The sequence below is a fragment of the Oncorhynchus mykiss genome, chromosome 26 (genome assembly GCF_013265735.2).
Source record: "Oncorhynchus mykiss isolate Arlee chromosome 26, USDA_OmykA_1.1, whole genome shotgun sequence".
In the NCBI taxonomy this organism is placed as follows: Eukaryota; Metazoa; Chordata; class Actinopteri; order Salmoniformes; family Salmonidae; genus Oncorhynchus; species Oncorhynchus mykiss.
Window position 1 is genome coordinate 681639 of NC_048590.1, and position 26215 is coordinate 707853.

Genomic DNA, 26215 nt, shown 5'->3' on the forward strand with positions numbered 1-26215 from the left:
CTAACATAGTGGGATGCAGGGTGGTATGCTGCTGCCTAACAGTGGGATGCAGGGTGGTATGCTGCTGCCTAACAGTGGGATGCAGGGTGGTATGCTGCTGCTCAACATAGTGGGGTGCAGGGTGGTATGCTGCTGCTCAACATAGTGGGGTGCAGGGTGGTATGCTGCTGCTCAACATAGTGGGGTGCAGGGTGGTATGCTGCTGCTCAACATAGTGGGATGCAGGGTGGTATGCTGCTGCTTAACATTGTGGGATGCAGGGTGGTATGCTGCTGCCTAACATAGTGGGATGCAGGGTGGTATGCTGCTGCCTAACAGTGGGATGCAGGGTGGTATGCTGCTGCTTAACATAGTGGGGTGCAGGGTGGTATGCTGCTGCCTAACAGTGGGGTGCAGGGTGGTATGCTGCTGCCTAACTGTGTGGGGCAACAGGAACTAATGGGGATCCATAATAAACCCCAGGAAGAGTAGCTGCTGCCTTGGCAACAGGAACTAATGGGGATCCATAATAAACCCCAGGAAGAGTAGCTGCTGCCTTGGCAACAGGAACTAATGGGGATCCATAATAAACCCCAGGAAGAGTAGCTGCTGCCTTGACAGGAACTAATGGGGATCCATAATAAACCCCAGGAAGAGTAGCTGCTGCCTTGGCAGGAACTAATGGGGATCCATAATAAACCCCAGGAAGAGTAGCTGCTGCCTTGGCAGGAACTAATGGGGATCATAATAAACCCCAGGAAGAGTAGCTGCTGCCTTGGCAGGAACTAATGGGGATCCATAATAAACCCCAGGAAGAGTAGCTGCTGCCTTGGCAGGAACTAATGGGGATCCATAATAAACCCCAGGAAGAGTAGCTGCTGCCTTGGCAACAGGAACTAATGGGGACCCATAATAAACCCCAGGAAGAGTAGCTGCTGCCTTGACAGGAACTAATGGGGATCCATAATAAACCCCAGGAAGAGTAGCTGCTGTCTTGGCAACAGGAACTAATGGGGATCCATAATAAACCCCAGGAAGAGTAGCTGCTGCCTTGACAGGAACTAATGGGGATCCATAATAAACCCCAGGAAGAGTAGCTGCTGCCTTGACAGGAACTAATGGGGATCCATAATAAACCCCAGGAAGAGGAGGAGGAGGAGGGAGGGGGTGGTGGTAGAAGGAGCGGTATTAGTAGTAGTAGTAGTAGCAGTAGTGGTAGTAGTAGCAGTAGCAGTAGTAGTAGTAGTAGTAGCTGGGGGAACGAGGATGAGGATGAATGAGGATGAGGATGAATGAGGATCCATAATAATGTGGTAACATACTCGTCCATCAGATCCTCTCCATTGATGTAGCGGAGGCTCTTGAGGAAGGACAGGGAGCCCAGCGTCTGAGAGTGTCTGATTCTCACGTAGCCAGTCACTGTCTGGATCAATCCCATGAAACTCTCCAGCTCAGACACTATGTTCTCTAGAGGAGGGGAGGAGACAGGAGTTAGGTTAGGATTGTTGCCTGTCACTGTTCTCTAGAGGAGGAGACAGAGAAAGGAGTTTGGATCGTTGCCTCTCACTGTTCTCTAGAGGAGGAGAGGAGACAGAGACAGGAGTTTGGAATGTTGCCTCTCACTGTTCTCTAGAGGAGGAGACAGAGAAAGGAGTTAGGATCGTTGCCTCTCACTGTTCTCTAGAGGAGGAGACAGAGAAAGGAGTTAGGATCGTTGCCTCTCACTGTTCTCTAGAGGAGGAGACAGAGAAAGGAGTTAGGATCGTTGCCTCTCACTGTTCTCTAGAGGAGGAGACAGAGAAAGGAGTTAGGATCGTTGCCTCTCACTGTTCCCTAGGATAACAGGTAGTGATATATAACTGTACTATAACAGGTAGTGATATATAACTGTACTATAACAGGCAGTGATATATAACTGTACTATAACAGTTACTTACGTCCTCTACGGATGTTGATTTGTAGGTTGCCCTTGACGACGGTGCATCCCTTCAGAGACTGGGCCGCGTCCACGGAGTCAATGACCTTCTCATCACAGATCTTATCACATAGCCCGTCACACGCACTGCAGAACATACTGGAGATGGGGGAGAGTGGGAGAGGAACAGTCAGACAGACATAAAACATACCAAGGTATACTGAACAAAAATATAAACGCAATCAACCATTTCAAATATTCTACTGAGTTACAGTTCATAAGGAAATCAGTGTAATAAATTCATTAGGTCCTAGTCTATGGATTTCACAGGACTGGGAATACAGATATGCATCTGTTGGGCAAAGAGAACAGTTTAAAACAGATAGGGGTGTGGATCAGAAAACATGTCAGTATCTGGTGTGACCACCGTTTGCCTCATGCAGCGCGACACATCTCCTTGACAGAGTTAAAAAAAATATATATATTTCACCTTTATTTAACCAGGTAGGCTAGTTGAGAACAAGTTCTCATTTACAACTGCGACCTGGCCAAGATAAAGCATAGCAATTCGACACCTACAAAATCACAGAGTTACACATGGAATAAACAAAACACACAGTCAATAATACAGTAGAACAAAAGAAAACAAAAAGTCTATATACAGTGAGTGCAAATGAGGTAAGTTAATGAAATAAATAGGCCATGGTGGCGAAGTAATTACAATATAGCAATTAAACACTGGAATGGTAGATCGGCAGAAGATGAATGTGCAGGTAGAGATACTGGGGTGCAAAGGAGCAAGATAAAAAAATAAAAAAATACCAGTATGGGGATGAGGTAGGTAGATAGATGGGCTGTTTACAGATGGGCTATGAACAGGTGCAGTGATCTGTGAGCTGCTCTGACAGCTGGTGCTTAAAGCTAGTGAGAGAGATATGAGTCTCCAGCTTCACAGATTTTTGCAATTCGTTCCAGTCATGGGCAGCAGAGAACTGGAAGGAAAGACGACCAAAGGAGGAATTGGCTTTGGGGGTGACTAGTGAGATATATACCTGCTGGAGCTCGTGCTACGAGTGGGTGCTGCTATGGTGACCAGTGATCTGAAATAAGGTAGAGATTTACCTAGCAGAGACTTATAGATGACCTGTAGCCGGTGGGTTTGGCGACGAGTATGAAGCGAGGGCCAACCAACGAGAGCGTACAGGTCGCAATGGTGGGTAGTGTATAGGGCTTTGGTGACAAAACGGATGGCACTGTGATAGACTGCATCCAGTTTGTTGAGTAGTGTTGGAGGCTATTTTATAGATGACATCGCCGAAGTCGAGGATTGGTAGGATGGTCAGTTTTACGAGGGTATGTTTGGCAGCATGAGTTGATCAGGATCTCGTCGTGGTATCTCTGCGCATTCAATTTACCCACACCATAACCCCACCGCCACCATGGGGCACTATGTTCACATCAGCAAACTGCTCGCACACACCTTGTCTGCCATCTGCCCGGTACAGTTCCAACCGGGATTCATCCCGGAAGAGCACACGTCTCCAGCGTGCCAGTGGCCATCGAAGGTGAGCATTTGCCCACTGAAGTCGGTTACGGCGACGAATACACCGACGAATACTCCATCCGCTGTGCCTTCAACCGGCCTCCGTCGGAGCAGACGCTCCTACTAGCCCCGGGATACTAACCTTAAACGCTGTGTCACCCGCGTGCTAGCGTAGTGGCGGCTTCCCTGTTCCATCTACTGCTGCCCCCTGGACACTAGGATCACTTGGCTACATAGCTGATGCCTGCTGGACTGTCCATTAATCACGGTACTCCATTCTGTTTATTTATGTTTTGTCTGTCGGTCCCAGACGCGAACTCAGGCTCTGTGTGTAGTTAATTCGACCCTCTCTGCCTAGTCATCGCCATTTTACCTGCTGTTGTTGTGCTAGCTGATTAGCTGTTGTTGTCTCACCTGTTGTTTTAGCTAGCTCTCCCAATCAACACCTGCGATTACTGTATGCCTCGCTGTATGGCTCTCTCAAATGTCACAACACTTCTGCGAGCAGGCCTTTCTAATCGACCTGGCCCAGGTATCCTGGAGGGATATTGACCTCATCCCATCAGTTGAGGATGGCTGGTCATTCTTTAAAAGTAACTTCCTCACCATCTTAGATAAGCATGTTCCGTTCAAAAAATGCAGAACTAAGAACAGATATAGCCCTTGGTTCACTCCAGACCGGACTGCCCTCGACCAGCACAAAAACATACTGTGGCGGACTGCAATAGCATTGAATAGTCCCCGCGATATGCAACGGTTCAGGGAAGTCCGGAACCAATACACGCAGTCAGTCAGGAAAGCAAAGGCCAGCTTTTTCAAGACGAAATTTGCATCCTGTAGCTCTAACTCCAAAAAGTTCTGGGAGAACAAGAGCACCTCCTCCCAGCTGCCCACTGCAGGTAACACGGTCACCACCGATAAATCCATGATAATCGAAAACTTCAACAAGCATTTCTCAACGGCTGGCCATGCCTTCTTCCTGGCTACTCCAACCTCGGCCAACAACCCCCCCCCCCCCCCCCCCCCCCCCCCCCGCAGCTACTTGTCCAAGCCTCCCCAGCTTCTCCTTTACCCAAATCCAGATAGCAGATGTTCTGAAAGAGCTGCAAAACCTGGACCCATACAAATCAGCTGGGCTTGACAATCTGGACCCTCTATTTCTGAAACTATCCGCCGGCATTGTCGCAACCCCTATTACCAGCCTGTTCAACTTCTCTTTCGTATCGTCTGAGATCCCCAAGGATTGGAATGCTGCCGCGGTCATCCCCCTCTTCAAAGGGGGAGACACCCTGGACCCAAACTGTTACAGACCTATATCCATCCTGCCCTGCCTATCTAAGGTCTTCGAAAGCCAAGTGAACAAACAGATCACTGACCATCTCGAATCCCACCGTACCTTCTCCGCTGTGCAATCTGGTTTCCGAGCCGGTCACAGGTGCACCTCAGCCACGCTCAAGGTACTAAACGATATCATAACCGCCATCGATAAAAGACAGTACTGTGCAGCCGTCTTCATCGACCTGGCCAAGGCTTTCGACTCTGTCAATCACCATATTCTTATCGGCAGACTCAGTAGCCTCGGTGTTTCTAATGACTGCCTTGCCTGGTTCACCATCTACTTTGCAGACAGAGATCAGTGTGTCAAATCGGAGGGCATGTTGTCCGTTCCTCTGGCAGTCACTATGGGGGTGCCACAGGGTTCAATTCTCAGGCCGACTCTTTTCTCTGTGTATTTCAATGATGTGGGGTTATATCCTTCCTGTTTGGCCCTGTCCGGGGGTGTCCTCGGATGGGGCCATAGTGTCTCCTGACCCCTCCTGTCTCAGCCTCCAGTATTTATGCTGCAGTAGTTTATGTGTCGGGGGGCTAGGGTCAGTTTGTTATATCTGGAGTACTTCTCCTGTCCTATTCGGTGTCCTGTGTGAATTTAAGTGTGCTCTCTCTAATTCTCTCTTTCTCTCTCTCGGAGGACCTGAGCCCTAGGACCATGCCTCAGGACTACCTGACATGATGACTCCTTGCTGTCCCCAGTCCACCTGGCCGTGCTGCTGCTCCAGTTTCAACTGTTCTGCCTTATTATTATTGGACCATGCTGGTCATTTATGAACATTTGAACATCTTGGCCATGTTCTGTTATAATCTCCGCACGGCACAGCCAGAAGAGGACTGGCCACCCCACATAGCCTGGTTCCTCTCTAGGTTTCTTCCTAGGTTTTGGCCTTTCTAGGGAGTTTTTCCAAGCCACCGTGCTTCTACACCTGCATTGCTTGCAGTTTGGGGTTTTAGGCTGGGTTTCTGTACAGCACTTTGAGATATCAGCTGATGTACGAAGGGCTATATAAAATACATTTGATTTGATGTTGCTCTTGCTGCGGGCGATTCCCTGATCCACCTCTACGCAGACGACACCATTCTGTATACTTCTGGCCCTTCCTTGGACACTGTGCTGTCTAACCTCCAAACAAGCTACAATGCCATACAACACTCCTTCCGTGGCCTCCAACTGCTCTTAAACGCTAGTAAAACCAAATGCATGCTTTTCAACCGTTTGCTGCCTGCACGCCCGACTAGCATCACCACCCTGGATGGTTCCGACCTAGAATATGTGGAGATCTATAAGTACCTAGGTGTCTGGCTAGACTGTAAACTCTCCTTCCAGACTCATATCAAACATCTAAAATCAAATCTAGAGTCGGCTTTCTATTTCGCAACAAAGCCTCTTTCACTCACACCGCCAAACTTACCCTAGTAAAATTGACTATCCTACCGATCCTCGACTTCGGCGATGTCATCTACAAAATAGCTTCCAATACTCTACTCAGCAAACTAGATGCAGTTTATCACAGTGCCATCCGTTTTGTTACAAAAGCACCTTATACCACCCACCAGTGCGAGCTGTATGCTCTAGTCGTCTGGCCCTCGCTACATATTCGTCGCCAGACCCACTGGCTCCAGGTCATCTACAAGTCCATGCTAGGTAAAGCTCCGCCTTATCTCAGTTCACTGGTCACGATGGCAACACCTATCCGTAGCACGCGCTCCAGCAGGTGTATCTCACTGATCATCCCTAAAGCCAACGCCTCATTTGGCCGCCTTTCCTTCCAGTTCTCTGCTGAAGTTGGAGACCTTTATCACCCTCACCAACTTTAAACATCTGCTATCTGAGCAGCTAGCCAATCGCTGCAGCTGTACATAGTCCATCGGTAAATAGCCCACCCAATTTACCTACCTCATCCCCATACTGTTTTTATTTATTTACTTTTCTGCTCTTTTGCACACCAGTATCTCTACTTGCACATGACCATCTGATCATTTATCACTCCAGTGTTAATCTGCTAAATTGTAATTATTCGCCTACCTCCTCATGCCTTTTGCACACAATGTATATAGACTCTCTTTTTTTCCTACTGTGTTATTGACTTGTTTATTGTTTACTCCATGTGTAACTGTGTTGTTGTCTTTTCACACTGCTATGCTTTATCTTGGCCAGGTCACAGGTGTAAATGAGAACTTGTTCTCAACTAGCCTACCTGGTTAAATAAAGGTGAAATAAAAAATAAAAAAATAAAAATGTTCTGAGCAAGGAACTTAAACGTTAGCTTTCTTACATGGCACATATTGCACTTTTACATTCTTCTCCAACACTTTGTTTTTGCATTATTTAAACCAAATTGAACATGTTTCATTATTTATGTGTGGCTAAATTGATGTTATTGATGTATTATTTTAAGTTAAAATAAGTGTTCATTCAGCATTGCTGTAATTGTCATTATTACAAATTAAAATCATTAAATTAAATTTAAAAAAAATATTTATTTAAAAAAAAAAAATATTATTATTATTAATATATATATATATTTTTTATCGGTATCGGCTTTTTTAGGGTCCTACAATAATCGGCATCGGCGTTGAAAAATCATAATCAGTCGACCTCTAGCTAGCACAGACTGGAATATGTCCCGGGATTCTTCCAATGGCATGGAGTACCCCATATAGGTCACTGGCTTCATCAGTACATACAGCAACCAGAAGCCATGGATTACAGGCAACATCCACACTGAGCTAGAGGATAGAGCTGCCGCTTTCAAGGAGCGGGACACTAATCTGAATGCTTATAAGAAATCCCGCTATGCCCTCCGACAAACCATCAAACAGGCAAAGCGTCAACACAGGACTAAGATCAAATCGCACTACACAGGCTCCGATGTGGCAGGGCTTGCAAACTATTACTGACTACAAAGGGAAGCCCAGCCTCAAGCTCCCCAGTAACACAAGCCTACCAGACGAACTAACTTACTTCTATGCTCGCGTCGAGGCAAGCAACACTGAAGAATGCATGAGAGCGTCAGCTGTTCCGGATCACTCTCTCCATAGCCAATGTGAGTAAGACCTTTAAAACAGGGCAACATTCACAAGGCCGCAGGGCCAGACAGATTACCAGGACGTGTACTCCGAGCATGCGTTGACCAACTGGCAAGTGGCTTCACGGACATTTTCAACCTCTCCCTGTCGGAGACAGTAACCAACATGTTTCAAGCAGACCACCATAGTCCCTGTGCCCAAGAACACCAAGGTAACCTGTCTGTAGCCATAAAGTGCTTCAAAGGCTGGTCATGGCTCACATCAACACAATTGTCCCAGAAAACCTAGACACACACCAATTTGCATACCACCCCAACAGATCCACAGATGATGCAATCTCTATTGCACTCCACACTGCCTTTCCCACCTGGGCAAAAGGAACACCTACGTGAGAATGATATTCATTGACCACAGCTCAGCGTTCAACACCATAGTGCCCTCAAAGCACATCACCAAGCTAAGGACCCTGGGACTAAACACCTCCCTCTGCAACTGGATCAAAACAAATGGACTTCCTGACGGGCCGCCCCCAGGTGGTGAGGGTCGCACCCAGGTGGTAAGGGTAGGTAACAACACATCTGCCACACTGATCCTCAACACTGGGGCCCCTCAGGGGTGCGTGCTCAGACCCCTCCTGTACTCCCTGTTCACCCATGATTGAGTGGCCAGGCATGACTCCAACACCATCATTAAGTTTGCTGACGACACAACAGTGGTAGGCCTGATCACCGACTACAACGAAACAGCATATAGGGAGGAGGTCAGAGACCTGGCAGTGTGGTGCCAGGACAACAACCTCTCCCTCAACGTGATCAAGACAAAAGGAGACGATTGTGGACGACAGGAAAACGAGGACAGAGCAAACCCCCATTCTCATCGACGGGGCTGTAGTGGAGCAGGTTGAGAGCTTTAAGCTCCTTGCTGTCCACATCACCAATAACCTATCATGGTCCAAACATACCAAGACAGTAGTGAAGAAGGTAAGACAAAACCTATTCCCACTCAGGAGACTGAAAAGACTTAGCATTGGTACTCAGATCCTTAAAAGGTTCTACAGCTGCACCATCAAGAGCATCCTGACTGGTTGCATCACCGCCTGGTATGGCAACGGCGCGGCCTCCGACCACAAGGCACTACAGAAGGTAGTGCGTACGGAACAGTACATCACTGGGGCCAAGCTTCCTGTCATCCAGGACCTCTATACCAGGCGGTGTCAGAGGAAGGCCCAAAAAATTGCCAAAAACTCCAGTCACCCAAGACAGACTGTTCTTTCTGCTACCGCACGGCAAGCAGTACTAGGTCCACGAGGCTTCTAAACACCTTCCACCCCCAGCCATAAGACTCCTGAACGTCTAATCATATGGTTACCCGGACTATTTGCAGTGCCCCCCCCCACCACAATTCTTACCCTGCTGCTACTCTGTTTATTATCTATGCATAGTCACTTTAACTCTACCTACATGTACATATTACCTCAACCTGTGCCCCCGCACATTGACTCTATACCCCCTGTATATAGCCTCGCTACTGTTATTTTATTGGTGCTTTTTAATTGTTATTTTTCATTTCTTTTTTTAATTCAGATTATTTTAGTAAATACTTTAACACTTATTTTTCTTAAAACTGCATTTTTTTAAGGGCTTGTAAGTAAGCATTTAACTGTCATGTCTACACCTGTTGAACTCGGCGCATGTGACAAATAACATTTGATTTGATGAGCAGCACAACCCAACACATGTATCGTCTAAGGACTCAGACTAAAGAGTTGATCCCACAGGTCTGAATGACAAGTATTGGAGAAAGCCATAGCTATATAACAGCCTCTGTCTCCATCTGCTGGACAGTTTGAAGAAGACAAACCCACTCACCTCTTGCTCTTGTTGCGTGTGAATCCAGAAGGACAGTCAGACATGCACTCTCTTCTGTGAATGACGAAGCGGTCGAAGTCGGGCAGGTGGACGCTGGAGCAGAAGTCCAGGGTGACGCAGCGCCAGCCTTCAAACTTATAGGTATCGGGGGGGCAGTCTGGAACGCAACGCCCCTCGTGGTAGTAGTGGAGACAGGCAGCGCAAGACGAATCAGTGTTAGGTTCAGTACAGCTACCCAGACACTGGCCATGACAACATTCACCATCCCACGTACACGCATGACACTTATCAGGACACACTAGAGAGAGAGAGAGAGAGACGGAGAGAGAAGTCAGTTAATGACTTGACATAGGGAATTCGTACCCATTAATACCATTTCCATCATTGGATTTAAAAAAATAATTATTCAGCACAACATCGGTACAGCAGATCCCCATATTGTATGGGACACTGAAATGTACTTTTAGAGGCCATTCAATACAATACTCATCATTAAAACAAAAACAGTTTAGGTCAAAAGAGATGAGATCTATATAAAGGAATAGAGGAAGTTCATGGTAATGGAATAAATATGGAATCTTCAACATAGAAATGTGAAACGAATTGAGAGAAACTCGTTACAAATGATGGAGTCATACATGATTCATCAAACTATATTTTGAAAGAGGAAGCAACATTTAAGCATATGTTTTGTCTCAAGCATTTCCACTGAATTATGTTAACTAAAGATTTCTTTCCAAATAATAATAATAATAATAATAATAATACTGTAAAATGAATACAGAAAGACCAGTGTGAAGGCCAACTTACAGAAGGGTAACTGAAGCAATAAAATATTTTCAGTCTGGAAAAACACCAGGGCTTGATTGTATACCAGTAGAGGTATATCAGACCTTTCATGTACTCAAAAGATCCAATATTAGTATGTTATAATTACGCTAAATTTTCAGGTACTCAACAAGGACTGATTTCATTACTACTAAAACAGGACCCAGGTGGTAAGTATAAAGATCCAGTCCATTTAAAAAACAAACATCACAACTTCAACGCTGTGATGCGAAAATCCTGGTGAAATGCATATAGCACAGAATAAAAAAGGTTTCACCAGATATTATTGTTCATCCTGATCAGACAGGTTTTTTACACAGATGCTATATTGGAGATAATATAAGACAATTCATTGAAACAATTGAACATTAAAACATCAAAGACAAAAGGCCTGGTCTTCATAGCAGATTTTGAAAGGCGTTTGATAAAGTATGACTAGAATGTATTTACAAATGCCTGGATTAGTTTAATTTCGGTGAATCTCATACAATGGGTTAAAGTTAGGTCCAGCAACCCCAGATATAAAATAACATAATGGTTTCTTCTCAGAAAGTATTGAGCTTTTAAGAGGAGTAAAACAAGGCTGTCCATTGTCTCCATATCTATTTATTATTATTATTATTATTATGGCCATTGAAATTTAAATCCAACAAGTACATCAAGGGGTTAGAAATCCAGGGGATAAAAACAAAAATGTGTTGATGTTGAATGTTGATGACTCAAGTTTTTTTTTCTTAAGTCCGCAATCTGGATCCCTGCACAGTCTCATTGAAGATCTTGATCTTGATGAATTTTATAGCCTCTAAGGATTGGTTCTCCAGTAGATTAAGAAAAGTTCATCCTTTATTAAAAAATGTAATAATTTACAACTTCTCATTTCCCACTAATTTTCCCACTAATTTTTTTTTTTTTTTTTTTTTTTTAGTATCGCCCTTTCTTAAACAAGTCAAACAAAGCTGGTTACAATTTCAGTTTTATCCTCTAGAAAAGATAGAACGAACAAATGTTATGGTTACGGGTCGGGTTAGGCATGTATCATGAATTACGTGATCCTAACCGAATGTGTTTTTTTTGTTTGATTTTTGCAACATATTTTTGAGCTTATCCTGTACATAATGTGTCTGCTACCGTCTCTTAAGACCCAAAATAACTTCTGGGCATCAGAACAGCGATTACTCACCACGAACCGTTGAGGCTTTTTATTTCCTTAACTTCTTGGTGACAGGGGGCAGTATTTTCACGTCCGGATTAAATGCATGCCCAAATTCAACTGCCTGCTACTCATCCCCAGAAGATAAGATATGCATAGTATTAGTAGACTTGGATAGAAAACACTCTGAAGTTTCTAAAACTGTTTGAATCATGTCTGTGAGTATAACAGAGTATAACAGAACTTATTTAGCAGGCGAAACCCCGAGGACAAACCATTCAGATTTTTGTTTTGTTTTTGAGGTCACTCTTTTCAATGGGTTTTCATTGGGAATCCGGGTTTTCTAAGGGACCTTCTTGCAGTTCCTACCGCTTCCACTGGATGTCACCAGTCTATAGAAATTGGTTGAGGTTTTTCCTTTGTGTAATGAAGAAGTAGCCCTGTTCAAAACGAGGGTCACTTCAAGTGTACTGCTAGATAGAGAAGCGTGACCAGAAAGCTAGCTACAGTTTGTTTTCCTCCTGTATTGAACACAGATCATCCCATCTTCAATTTTATAAATTATTTACGTAAAAAAATACCTAAATACCAAACGAGCCAAATAAATGGACATTTTAGATATATATCGACAGAATTAATCGAACAAAAGGACCATTTGTGATGTTTATGGAACATATTGGAGTGCCAACAAAAGAAGCTCAAAGGTAAGGCATGATATATATATTTCTGCATTTTGTGTCGCGCCTGCAGGGTTGAAATATGTTTTCTCTCTTTGTTTACGGAGGTGCTACCCTTAGATAATAGCATTGTTTGCTTTCGCCAAAAAGCCTTTTTGAAATGGGACATGTTGGCTGGATTCACAACAAGTGTAGCTTTAATTTGGTATCTTACATGTGTGATTTCATGAAAGTTTGATTTTTATAGTCATTTATTTGAATTTGGCGCTTTGCATTGTCACTGGCTTTTGGCCAGGTGGGATGCTAGCGTCACACATATCCCAGAGAGGTTTCTTTAACGAGTTTGACAAGCCTGACGTGAATGACATACTGCTTTCCCGGGAGCAGGGCCAAATCCCTGTCATTTGCGTGAAGAGAAGACGAGGATGGAGATCGGCCTACCTTCTAAGGAAGTCCTGAGGTTTTGCTCGCCTGAGGTAGAGTATCTCATGATAAGCTGTAGACCACACTATCTGTATTTTTCATAGCTGTCTACATACCACCACAGACCGATGCTGGCACTAAGACCGCACTCAATGGGCTGTATTCCACACTAAGCAAACAGGAAAATGCTCATCCAGGCAGCACTCCTAGTGGCCGGGGACTTTAATGCAGGGAAACTTAAATCCGTTTTACCAAATTTCTATCACCATGTTAAATGTACAACTAGAGGTAAAACAACTCTAGACCACCTGTACTCCACACAGAGACAACAAACAAAGCTCTCCCTCGCCCTACAGTCGGCAAATCTGACCATAATTCTATCCTCCCGATTCCTGCTTACAAGCTAAAATTAAAGCAGGAAGCACCAGTGACTCGGTCAATAAAAAAGTGGTCAGATGAAGCAGATGCTACACTACAGGACAGACGCAACAGATGCACTGAGCTAGAGGCTAGAGCTGCCGCTTTCGAGGAGCAGGACTCTAACCCGGAAGTTCATAAGAAATCCCGCTGCGCCCCCCGACGAACCATCAAACAGGCAAAGCGTCAATACAGGACTACGATCGAATCGTACTACACCGGCTCCGACGCTCGTCGGCAGGGCTTGCAAACCATTACAGACTACAAAGGGAAGCACAGCCGAGAGCTGCCCAGTGACACGAGCTCAACAACATGAGAGCGCCAGTTGTTCCGGACGACTGTGTGATCAAGCTCTCCATAGCCGATGTGAGTAAGACCTTTAAACAGGTCAACATTCACAAAGCCGTGGGGCCAGATGGATTACCAGAACATGTACTCTGACCAACTGGCAAGTGTCTTCACTGACATGTTCAACCTCTCCCTCACGAGTCTGCAACACCAACAAGTTTCAAGCAGAAACCCTCACTCTCATCGACGGGGCTGTAGTAGAGCAGGTTGAGAGCGTCAAGTTCCTTGGTGTCCACTTCACTAACAAACTAACATCGTCCAAGCTAGGGTTGCAAAATTCTGGGAACTTTCAATAAAATGACCTAGTTTTCGAGAAATCCTGGTTGGAGGATGCCGAATTTCCAGTTGATTCCCTTCTGATTCCGAGATTCCTTCAACCAAGATTTTGGGAAAACCAGGGAATTTATTTGCAACCCCAGTCCAAGCACACCAAGACAGTCGTGATGAGGGCACAACAAAACCTATTTCCCCTCAGGACACTGAAAAGACTTGTACGGCTCAGTACATCACTGGGGCCAAGCTTCCTGTCATCCAGGACCTCTATACAGGCGGTGTCAGTGGAAGGCCCTAAAAATGGTCAAAGACTACAGCCACCCTAGTCATAGGCTGTTCTCTCTGCTACTGCACGGCAAGCGGTACCGGAGCGCCAAGTCTAGGTCCAAGAGGAATCTAAACAGCGTCTACCCCAAAGACATAGGACTCCTGAACATCTAATGAAATAGCTACCCAGACTATTTGCAATGCCTCCCCCCTCCTCTTTTACACCGCTGCTACTCTCCGTTATTATATATGCATAGTCACTTTAATAACTCTACCTACATGTACATATTACCTCAACTAACCGGTGCCCCCACACATTGACTCGGTACCCCCCTGTATATAGTCTCGTTATTGTTATTTTACTGCTGCTCTTTAATTACCTTCAGACAAAATGGCATAAATAGAAACGTATACCACTTCCATTTGAGGACACACATTTTGACAGCTGCGCCATACAGATTGCAAAAAAAATGGGAAGAGATTTTCGATGTGCCAATTCCACGTGGTTTATGAACTGGTACAAAAAAAACAACACTTGATTCAATACTTCGAGTTCTTCAATTTAAATTATATAATAAAATTCTCTTACATTCTTTTACAAATTAAGATCTGGAAGTTAAGGGTTTAAACACTGTTTCCCATGCTTGTTCAATGAACCATAAACAATGAATGAACATGCACCTGTGGAACGGTCATTAAGACACTAACAGCTTACAGGCAATTAAGGTCACAGTTATGAAAACTTAGGACACTAAAGAGGCCTTTCTACTGACTCTGGTAAAACACCAAAGAAAAGATGCCCAGGGTCCCTGCTCATCTGCGTGAACGAGCCTTGGGCATGCTGCAAGAAGGCATGAGGACTGCAGCTGTGGCCAGGAGACAGGATGGACAGCTGATCGTCTTCATAGTGGCTGACCACGTGTAACAACACCTGAACAGGATCAGTACATCCAAACATCACACCTGCGGGACAGGTACAGGATGGCAACAACAACTGCCCGAGTTACACCAGGAACGCACAATCCCTCCATCAGTGCTCAGACTGTCCGTAATAGGCTGAGAGAGGCTGGACTGAGGGCCTGTTGTAAGGCAGGTCCTCACCAGCAACAACGTTGCCTATGGGCACAAACCCGTCGTCACTGGACCAGATAGGACAGGCAAAAAGTGCTCTTCTAACGAGACACGATTTGGTGTCTCACCAGGGGTGATGGTCGGATTCGTGATTAGCGTCGAAGGAATAAGCGTTACACCGAGGCCTGTACTCCGGAGCGGGGTCGATTTGGAGGTGGAGGGTGTGTCATGGTCTGGGGCGGTGAGTCACAGCATCATCGGACTGAGCTAGTTGCCATTGCAGGCAATCTCAACGCTGTGCATTACAGGGAAGACACCTTCATGTGGTACCTTTCCTGCAGGTTCATCCTGACATGACCCTCCAGCATGACAACGCCACCAGCCATACTGCTCGTTATGTGCGTGATTTCCTGCAAGACAGGAATGTCAGTGTTCTGCCATGGCCAGCGAAGAGCCCGGATCTGAATCCCATTGAGCACGCCTGGGACCTGTTGGATCGGAGGGTGAGGGCTAGGACCATTGCACCCAGAAATGTCTGGGAACTTGCAGGTGCCTTGGTGGAAGAGTGGGGTAACATCTCACAGCAAGAACTAGCAAATCTGGTGCAATCCATGAGGAGGAGATCCACTGCAGAACTTAATGCAGCTGGTGGCCACACCAGATACTGACTGTTACTTTTGATTTTGAACCCCACCCCCTTTGTTCAGGGACACATTATTCAATTTCTGTTAGTCACGTGTCTGTGGAACTTGTTCAGTTTATGTCTCAGTTGTTGAATCTTGTTGTGTTCATACAAATATTTACACGTCAACTTTTCTGAAAATAAATGCAGTTGACAGTGAGAGGACATTTATTTTTTTGCTGAGTTTGTATGGGGCGTACAACAATCGCAGCTCTGTAGATTTTGCCTGGAAGAGACAGAATCACTAGATCATTTATTCTGGTATTGCCCCTATGCAGCTTGTTTCTAGTCACAGGTTCAGGAATGGTTAAAGAAATAAAAATAAATCACAACGTGCACTTAAAGTTCACGTAGAAAATAGTAAAAATAAATCACAACGTGCACTTAAAGTTCATGTAGAAAATAGTCAAAATAAATCACAACGTGCACTTAAAGTTCACGTAGAAAATAGTCAAAATAAATCACAACGTGCACTTAAAGTTCACGTAGAAAATGGTAAAAATAAATCACAACGTGCACTTAAAGTTCACGTAGAAAATAGTAAAAATAAATCACAACGTGCACTTAAAGTTCACGTAGAAAATAGTAAAAATAAATCACAACGTGCACTTAAAGTTCACGTAGAAAATAGTAAAAATAAATCACAACGTGCACTTAAAGTTCACGTAGAAAATAGTCAAAATAAATCACAACGTGCACTTAAAGTTCACGTAGAAAATAGTAAAAATAAAAATAAAAAATACTTTCATGAGTAGGTGTGTCCAAACGTTGACTGGTACTAATAAAAATATCATTTATATTTATTTTTAGGGTTTTGAAAATTCTCCCACGACCCCATTTTCATATCAGGTGACCCCACATGGGGCCGTGACTCCTAGCTTGAGAACCCCTGCGCTAGAGTTTGGACAATGGCGTGAGATCTAGGTGTTCCAGAGTCTAGTTGAAGTGTGAACTGTGAGCTGGTTGACTGGTTCCTCTGGGGACAGGCAGCACGGTGCTGGTTTCTCTCTGTATATCATTATCTGCTGTGTCATCTCCCTGGACTGTGGGAACTCACCTGAGGTCATCACTTTCTACCTGCTGGAAACAGTCTGTCATGCTACCTGTCACCTCTACATCAGGGGAGAGAAGGCAGAGAGAGGCCTTACAGCACAGCACTCAGAGGCCAGGTAGAGAGAGAGAAGGAGTGAGGATGGGGTCAGAGAAGGGGTGGTACACTATATATATTGGCAATGGGTTTGGCATGGCTCTGGTCCAAACGCTTTGGTCCAAAGTAATGCAGCATTTGGGACTGGGACAGGGGACCAGACATGGCAGAGGGGGTCAGGAACACCATTTGGGACTGGGCCAGGGGACCAGACATGGCAGATGGGTCAGGAACACCATTTGGGACTGGGCCAGGGGACCAGACATGGCAGATGGGTCAGGAACACCATTTGGGACTGGGCCAGGGGACCAGACATGGCAGAAGGGGTCAGGAATACCATTTGGGACTGGGCCAGGGGACCAGACAAGGCAGTGGGATGGCAGGAACAGGCTCTTCCACAACACCAATACTGTCACACACACACAGTCAGAGTAGCACTGCTGCTGTCATGAAGCCTGGGGGATGGCACAGGCTGTACCCACACCCCCTCCACCCAACACAAACACACCAAATAATGCTGCGGAGCAGGGTACTGCCCAGGGAAAGGAGGATAAAGGGCATCCGTCTAGACATGGTGATGTGACAACACCAGAGAGACGGAGGAGACCAGTCAGTCAGCTACAGATAACAATCTTTACTTTAAGAGCCAACTGCCGAGCTGTGTCTAATGACAACTACTGCAGAGCTGTTTCTAATGACAACTACTGCCAAGCTGTGTCTAATGACAACTACTGCCAAGCTGTTTCTAATGACAACTACTGCCAAGCTGTTTCTAATGACAACTACTGCCAAGCTGTGTCTAATGACAACTACTGCCAAGCTGTTTCTAATGACAACTACTGCAGAGCTGTTTCTAATGACAACTACTGCCAAGCTGTTTCTAATGACAACTACTGCCAAGCTGTTTCTAATGACAACTACTGCCAAGCTGTTTCTAATGACAACTACTGCCGAGCTGTGTCTAATGACAACTACTGCAGAGCTGTTTCTAATGACAACTACTGCAGAGCTGTTTCTAATGACAACTACTGCCAAGCTGTGTCTAATGACAACTACTATTCTACTGCCAAGCTGTGTCTAATGACAACTACTGCCAAGCTGTTTCTAATGACAACTACTGCCAAGCTGTGTCTAATGACAACTACTGCCAAGCTGTGTCTAATGACAACTACTATTCTACTGCCAAGCTGTGTCTAATGACAACTACTGCCAAGCTGTTTCTAATGACAACTACTGCCAAGCTGTTTCTAATGACAACTACTGCCAAGCTGTTTCTAATGACAACTACTGCCAAGCTGTTTCTAATGACAACTACTGCCAAGCTGTTTCTAATGACAACTACTGCCAAGCTGTTTCTAATGACAACTACTGCCAAGCTGTTTCTAATGACAACTACTGCCGAGCTGTTTCTAATGACAACTACTGCCGAGCTGTTTCTAATGACAACTACTGCCGAGCTGTTTCTAATGACAACTACTGCCGAGCTGTTTCTAATGACAACTACTGCCAAGCTGTGTCTAATGACAACTACTGCCAAGCTGTTTCTAATAACAACTACTGCCAAGCTGTTTCTAATGACAACTACTGCCAAACTGTTTCTAATGACAACTACTGCCAAGCTGTGTCTAATGACAACTACTGCAGAGCTGTTTCTAATGACAACTACTGCCAAGCTGTTTCTAATGACAACTACTGCCAAGCTGTTTCTAATGACAACTACTGCCAAGCTGTGTCTAATGACAACTACTGCCAAGCTGTTTCTAATGACAACTACTGCCAAGCTGTTTCTAATGACAATTACTGCCAAGCTGTGTCTAATGACAACTACTGCCAAGCTGTGTCTAATGACAACTACTGCCAAGCTATTTCTAATGACAACTACTGCCAAGCTGTGTCTAATGACAACTACTGCCAAGCTGTGTCTAATGACAACTACTATTCTACTGTCAAGCTGTGTCTAATGACAACTACTGCCAAGCTGTTTCTAATGACAACTACTGCCAAGCTGTTTCTAATGACAACTACTGCCAAGCTGTTTCTAATGACAACTACTGCCAAGCTGTTTCTAATGACAACTACTGCCAAGCTGTTTCTAATGACAACTACTGCCAAGCTGTTTCTAATGACAACTACTGCCAAGCTGTTTCTAATGACAACTACTGCCGAGCTGTTTCTAATGACAACTACTGCCGAGCTGTTTCTAATGACAACTACTGCCGAGCTGTTTCTAATGACAACTACTGCCAAGCTGTGTCTAATGACAACTACTGCCAAGCTATTTCTAATGACAACTACTGCCAAGCTGTGTCTAATGACAACTACTGCCAAGCTGTGTCTAATGACAACTACTATTCTACTGTCAAGCTGTGTCTAATGACAACTACTGCCAAGCTGTTTCTAATGACAACTACTGCCAAGCTGTTTCTAATGACAACTACTGCCAAGCTGTTTCTAATGACAACTACTGCCAAGCTGTTTCTAATGACAACTACTGCCAAGCTGTTTCTAATGACAACTACTGCCAAGCTGTTTCTAATGACAACTACTGCCAAGCTGTTTCTAATGACAACTACTGCCGAGCTGTTTCTAATGACAACTACTGCCGAGCTGTTTCTAATGACAACTACTGCCGAGCTGTTTCTAATGACAACTACTGCCAAGCTGTGTCTAATGACAACTACTGGCAAGCTGTTTCTAATAACAACTACTGCCAAGCTGTTTCTAATGACAACTACTGCCAAACTGTTTCTAATGACAACTACTGCCAAGCTGTGTCTAATGACAACTACTGCCAAGCTGTTTCTAATGACAACTACTGCCAAGCTGTTTCTAATGACAACTACTGCCAAGCTGTTTCTAATGACAACTACTGCCAAGCTGTGTCTAATGACAACTACTGCCAAGCTGTTTCTAATGACAACTACTGCCAAGCTGTTTCTAATGACAATTACTGCCAAGCTGTGTCTAATGACAACTACTGCCAAGCTGTGTCTAATGACAACTACTGCCAAGCTATTTCTAATGACAACTACTGCCAAGCTGTGTCTAATGACAACTACTGCCAAGCTGTTTCTAATGACAACTACTGCCAAGCTGTGTCTAATGACAACTACTGCCAAGCTGTTTCTAATGACAACTACTATTCTACTGCCAAGCTGTGTCTAATGACAACTACTGCCAAGCTGTGTCTAATGACAACTACTGCCAAGCTGTGTCTAATGACAACTACTATTCTACTGCCAAGCTGTTTCTAATGACAACTACTGCCAAGCTGTGTCTAATGACAACTACTGCCAAGCTGTGTCTAATGACAACTACTGCAGAGCTGTTTCTAATGACAACTACTGCCAAGCTGTTTCTAATGACAACTACTGCCAAGCTGTTTCTAATGACAACTACTGCAAAGCTGTTTCTATAGACAACTACTGCCAAGCTGTGTCTAATGACAACTACTGCCAAGCTGTGTCTAATGACAACTACTGCCAAGCTGTGTCTAATGACAACTACTGCCAAGCTGTGTCTAATGACAACTACTGCCAAGCTGTGTCTAATGACAACTACTGCCAAGCTGTGTCTAATGACAACTACTGCCAAGCTGTTTCTAATGACAACTACTGCCAAGCTGTGTCTAATGACAACTACTGCCAAGCTGTTTCTAATGACAACTACTGCCAAGCTGTGTCTAATGACAACTACTGCCAAGCTGTTTCTAATGACAACTACTATTCTACTGCCAAGCTGTGTCTAATGACAACTACTGCCAAGCTGTGTCTAATGACAACTACTGCCAAGCTGTTTCTAATGACAACTACTGCCAAGCTGTGTCTAATGACAACTACTGCAGAGCTGTTTCTAATGACAACTACTGCCGAGCTGTGTCTAATGACAACTACTATTCTACTGCCAAGCTGTTTCTAATGACAACTACTGCCGAGCTGTTTCTAATGACAACTACTGCCAAGCTGTTTCTAATGACAACTACTGCCATGCTGTTTCTAATGACAACTACTGCCAAGCTGTTTCTAATGACAACTACTGCCAAGCTGTGTCTAATGACAACTACTGCCAAGCTGTGTCTAATGACAACTACTGCCAAGCTGTGTCTAATGACAACTACTGCCAAGCTGTGTCTAATGACAACTACTGCCAAGCTGTGTCTAATGACAACTACTGCCAAGCTGTTTCTAATGACAACTACTGCCAAGCTGTGTCTAATGACAACTACTGCCAAGCTGTTTCTAATGACAACTACTGCCAAGCTGTTTCTAATGACAACTACTGCCAAGCTGTGTCTAATGACAACTACTGCCAAGCTGTTTCTAATGACAACTACTGCCAAGCTGTGTCTAATGACAACTACTGCCAAGCTGTTTCTAATGACAACTACTATTCTACTGCCAAGCTGTGTCTAATGACAACTACTGCCAAGCTGTGTCTAATGACAACTACTGCCAAGCTGTGTCTAATGACAACTACTATTCTACTGCCAAGCTGTTTCTAATGACAACTACTGCCAAGCTGTGTCTAATGACAACTACTGCCAAGCTGTGTCTAATGACAACTACTGCCGAGCTGTTTCTAATGACAACTACTGCCAAGCTGTTTCTAATGACAACTACTGCCAAGCTGTTTCTAATGACAACTACTGCCAAGCTATGTCTAATGACAACTACTATTCTACTGCCAAGCTGTTTCTAATGACAACTACTGCCAAGCTGTTTCTAATGACAACTACTGCCAAGCTGTGTCTAATGACAACTACTATTCTACTGCCAAGCTGTGTCTAATGACAACTACTATTCTACTGCCAAGCTGTGTCTAATGACAACTACTGCCAAGCTGTGTCTAATGACAACTACTATTCTACTGCCAAGCTGTGTCTAATGACAACTACTGCCAAGCTGTGTCTAATGACAACTACTATTCTACTGCCAAGCTGTTTCTAATGACAACTACTATTCTACTGCCAAGCTGTGTCTAATGACAACTACTGCCAAGCTGTTTCTAATGACAACTACTGCCAAGCTGTGTCTAATGACAACTACTGCCAAGCTGTGTCTAATGACAACTACTATTCTACTGCCAAGCTGTGTCTAATGACAACTACTGCCAAGCTGTTTCTAATGACAACTACTGCCAAGCTGTGTCTAATGACAACTACTGCCAAGCTGTGTCTAATGACAACTACTATTCTACTGCCAAGCTGTGTCTAATGACAACTACTGCCAAGCTGTTTCTAATGACAACTACTGATCTACTGCCAAGCTGTGTCCAATGACAACTACTGCCAAGCTGTTTCTAATGACAACTACTGCCAAGCTGTTTCTAATGACAACTACTGCCAAGCTGTGTCTAATGACAACTACTATTCTACTGCCAAGCTGTTTCTAATGACAACTACTGCCAAGCTGTGTCTAATGACAACTACTGCCAAGCTGTGTCTAATGACAACTACTATTCTACTGCCAAGCTGTGTCTAATGACAACTACTGCCAAGCTGTTTCTAATGACAACTACTATTCTACTGCCAAGCTGTTTCTAATGACAACTACTATTCTACTGCCAAGCTGTGTCTAATGACAACTACTGCCAAGCTGTGTCTAATGACAACTACTGCCAAGCTGTGTCTAATGACAACTACTATTCTACTGCCAAGCTGTTTCTAATGACAACTACTGCCAAGCTGTGTCTAATGACAACTACTGCCAAGCTGTGTCTAATGACAACTACTGCCGAGCTGTTTCTAATGACAACTACTGCCAAGCTGTTTCTAATGACAACTACTGCCAAGCTGTTTCTAATGACAACTACTGCCAAGCTGTGTCTAATGACAACTACTATTCTACTGCCAAGCTGTTTCTAATGACAACTACTGCCAAGCTGTTTCTAATGACAACTACTGCCAAGCTGTGTCTAATGACAACTACTATTCTACTGCCAAGCTGTGTCTAATGACAACTACTGCCAAGCTGTGTCTAATGACAACTACTATTCTACTGCCAAGCTGTGTCTAATGACAACTACTGCCAAGCTGTTTCTAATGACAACTACTGCCAAGCTGTGTCTAATGACAACTACTATTCTACTGCCAAGCTGTGTCTAATGACAACTACTGCCAAGCTGTTTCTAATGACAACTACTGCCAAGCTGTTTCTAATGACAACTACTATTCTACTGCCAAGCTGTGTCTAATGACAACTACTATTCTACTGCCAAGCTGTGTCTAATGACAACTACTGCCAAGCTGTTTCTAATGACAACTACTGCCAAGCTGTTTCTAATGACAACTACTGCCAAGCTGTGTCTAATGACAACTACTGCCAAGCTGTGTCTAACGACAACTACTGCCAAGCTGTTTCTAATGACAACTACTGCCAAGCTGTGTCTAATGACAACTACTATTCTACTGCCAAGCTGTGTCTAATGACAACTACTGCCAAGCTGTTTCTAATGACAACTACTATTCTACTGCCAAGCTGTGTCTAATGACAACTACTGCCAAGCTGTGTCTAATGACAACTACTGCCAAGCTGTGTCTGATGACAACTACTGCCAAGCTGTTTCTAATGACAACTACTGCCAAGCTGTTTCTAATGACAACTACTGCCAAGCTGTTTCTAATGACAACTACTGCCGAGCTGTTTCTAATGACAACTACTGCCGAGCTGTTTCTAATAACAACTACTGCCGAGCTGTTTCTAATGACAACTACTGCCAAGCTGTGTCTAATGACAACTACTGCCAAGCTGTTTCTAATAACAACTACTGCCAAGCTGTTTCTAATGACAACTACTGCCAAACTGTTTCTAATGACAACTACTGCCAAGCTGTGTCTAATGACAACTACTGCCAAGCTGTTTCTAATGACAACTACTGCCAAGCTGTTTCTAATGACAACTACTGCCAAGCTGTTTCTAATGACAACTACTGCCAAGCTGTGTCTAATGACAACTACTGCCAAGCTGTTTCTAATGACAACTACTGCCAAGCTGTGTCTAATGACAACTACTGCCATGCTGTTTCTAATGACAACTACTGCCAAGCTGTTTCTAATGACAACTACTGCAGAGCTGTTTCTAATGACAACTACTGCCGAGCTGTGTCTAATGACAACTACTGCCGAGCTGTTTCTAATGACAACTACTGCCAAGCTGTTTCTAATGACAACTACTGCCATGCTGTTTCTAATGACAACTACTGCCAAGCTGTTTCTAATGACAACTACTGCCAAGCTGTGTCTAATGACAACTACTGCCAAGCTGTGTCTAATGACAACTACTGCCAAGCTGTGTCTAATGACAACTACTGCCAAGCTGTGTCTAATGACAACTACTGCCAAGCTGTTTCTAATGACAACTACTGCCAAGCTGTGTCTAATGACAACTACTGCCAAGCTGTTTCTAATGACAACTACTGCCAAGCTGTTTCTAATGACAACTACTATTCTACTGCCAAGCTGTGTCTAATGACAACTACTGCCAAGCTGTGTCTAATGACAACTACTGCCAAGCTGTGTCTAATGACAACTACTATTCTACTGCCAAGCTGTTTCTAATGACAACTACTGCCAAGCTGTGTATAATGACAACTACTGCCAAGCTGTGTCTAATGACAACTACTGCCAAGCTGTTTCTAATGACAACTACTGCCAAGCTGTTTCTAATGACAACTACTGCCGAGCTGTTTCTAATGACAACTACTGCCGAGCTGTTTCTAATGACAACTACTGCCAAGCTGTGTCTAATGACAACTACTGCCAAGCTGTTTCTAATGACAACTACTGCCAAGCTGTTTCTAATGACAACTACTGCCAAACTGTTTCTAATGACAACTACTGCCAAGCTGTGTCTAATGACAACTACTGCCAAGCTGTTTCTAATGACAACTACTGCCAAGCTGTTTCTAATGACAACTACTGCCAAGCTGTTTCTAATGACAACTACTGCCAAGCTGTGTCTAATGACAACTACTGCCAAGCTGTTTCTAATGACAACTACTGCCAAGCTGTTTCTAATGACAACTACTGCCAAGATGTGTCTAATGACACCTACTGCCAAGCTGTGTCTAATGACAACTACTGCCAAGCTGTTTCTAATGACAACTACTGCCAAGCTGTTTCTAATGACAACTACTGCCAAGCTGTTTCTAATGACAACTACTATTCTACTGCCAAGCTGTGTCTAATGACAACTACTGCCAAGCTGTGTCTAATGACAACTACTGCCAAGCTGTGTCTAATGACAACTACTGCCAAGCTGTGTCTAATGACAACTACTATTCTACTGCCAAGCTGTTTCTAATGACAACTACTGCCAAGCTGTGTCTAATGACAACTACTGCCAAGCTGTGTCTAATGACAACTACTGCAGAGCTGTTTCTAATGACAACTACTGCCAAGCTGTTTCTAATGACAACTACTGCCAAGCTGTTTCTAATGACAACTACTGCCAAGCTGTTTCTATAGACAACTACTGCCAAGCTGTGTCTAATGACAACTACTGCCAAGCTGTGTCTAATGACAACTACTGCCAAGCTGTGTCTAATGGCAACTACTGCCAAGCTGTGTCTAATGACAACTACTGCCAAGCTGTGTCTAATGACAACTACTATTCTACTGCCAAGCTGTTTCTAATGACAACTACTGCCAAGCTGTGTCTAATGACAACTACTGCCAAGCTGTGTCTAATGACAACTACTGCCAAGCTGTGTCTAATGACAACTACTGCCAAGCTGTTTCTAATGACAACTACTGCCAAGCTGTGTCTAATGACAACTACTGCCAAGCTGTTTCTAATGACAACTACTGCCAAGCTGTGTCTAATGACAACTACTGCCAAGCTGTTTCTAATGACAACTACTGCCAAGCTGTGTCTAATGACAACTACTGCCAAGCTGTTTCTAATGACAACTACTATTCTACTGCCAAGCTGTGTCTAATGACAACTACTGCCAAGCTGTGTCTAATGACAACTACTGCCAAGCTGTTTCTAATGACAACTACTGCCAAGCTGTGTCTAATGACAACTACTGCAGAGCTGTTTCTAATGACAACTACTGCCGAGCTGTGTCTAATGACAACTACTATTCTACTGCCAAGCTGTTTCTAATGACAACTACTGCCGAGCTGTTTCTAATGACAACTACTGCCAAGCTGTTTCTAATGACAACTACTGCCATGCTGTTTCTAATGACAACTACTGCCAAGCTGTGTCTAATGACAACTACTGCCAAGCTGTGTCTAATGGCAACTACTGCCAAGCTGTGT

General features: G+C 44.2%; 1 protein-coding gene across 2 annotated transcripts in view; it reads right to left on the reverse strand.

Annotated features, from left to right (window-relative positions):
• LOC110516588 (insulin-like growth factor 1 receptor) overlaps window positions 1-26215 on the reverse strand; it is a 136126-nt gene that overhangs the window by 60896 nt on the left and 49015 nt on the right. For both annotated transcript variants that reach the window (XM_036963725.1, XM_036963726.1), the window contains exons 4-6: window positions 9668-9965; window positions 1917-2053; window positions 1302-1446 (exon numbers count right to left, since the gene is read on the reverse strand). In XM_036963725.1, the coding sequence (XP_036819620.1) occupies window positions 1302-1446; window positions 1917-2053; window positions 9668-9965 (580 nt within the window). The remainder of the gene's footprint in view (window positions 1-1301; window positions 1447-1916; window positions 2054-9667; window positions 9966-26215) is intronic.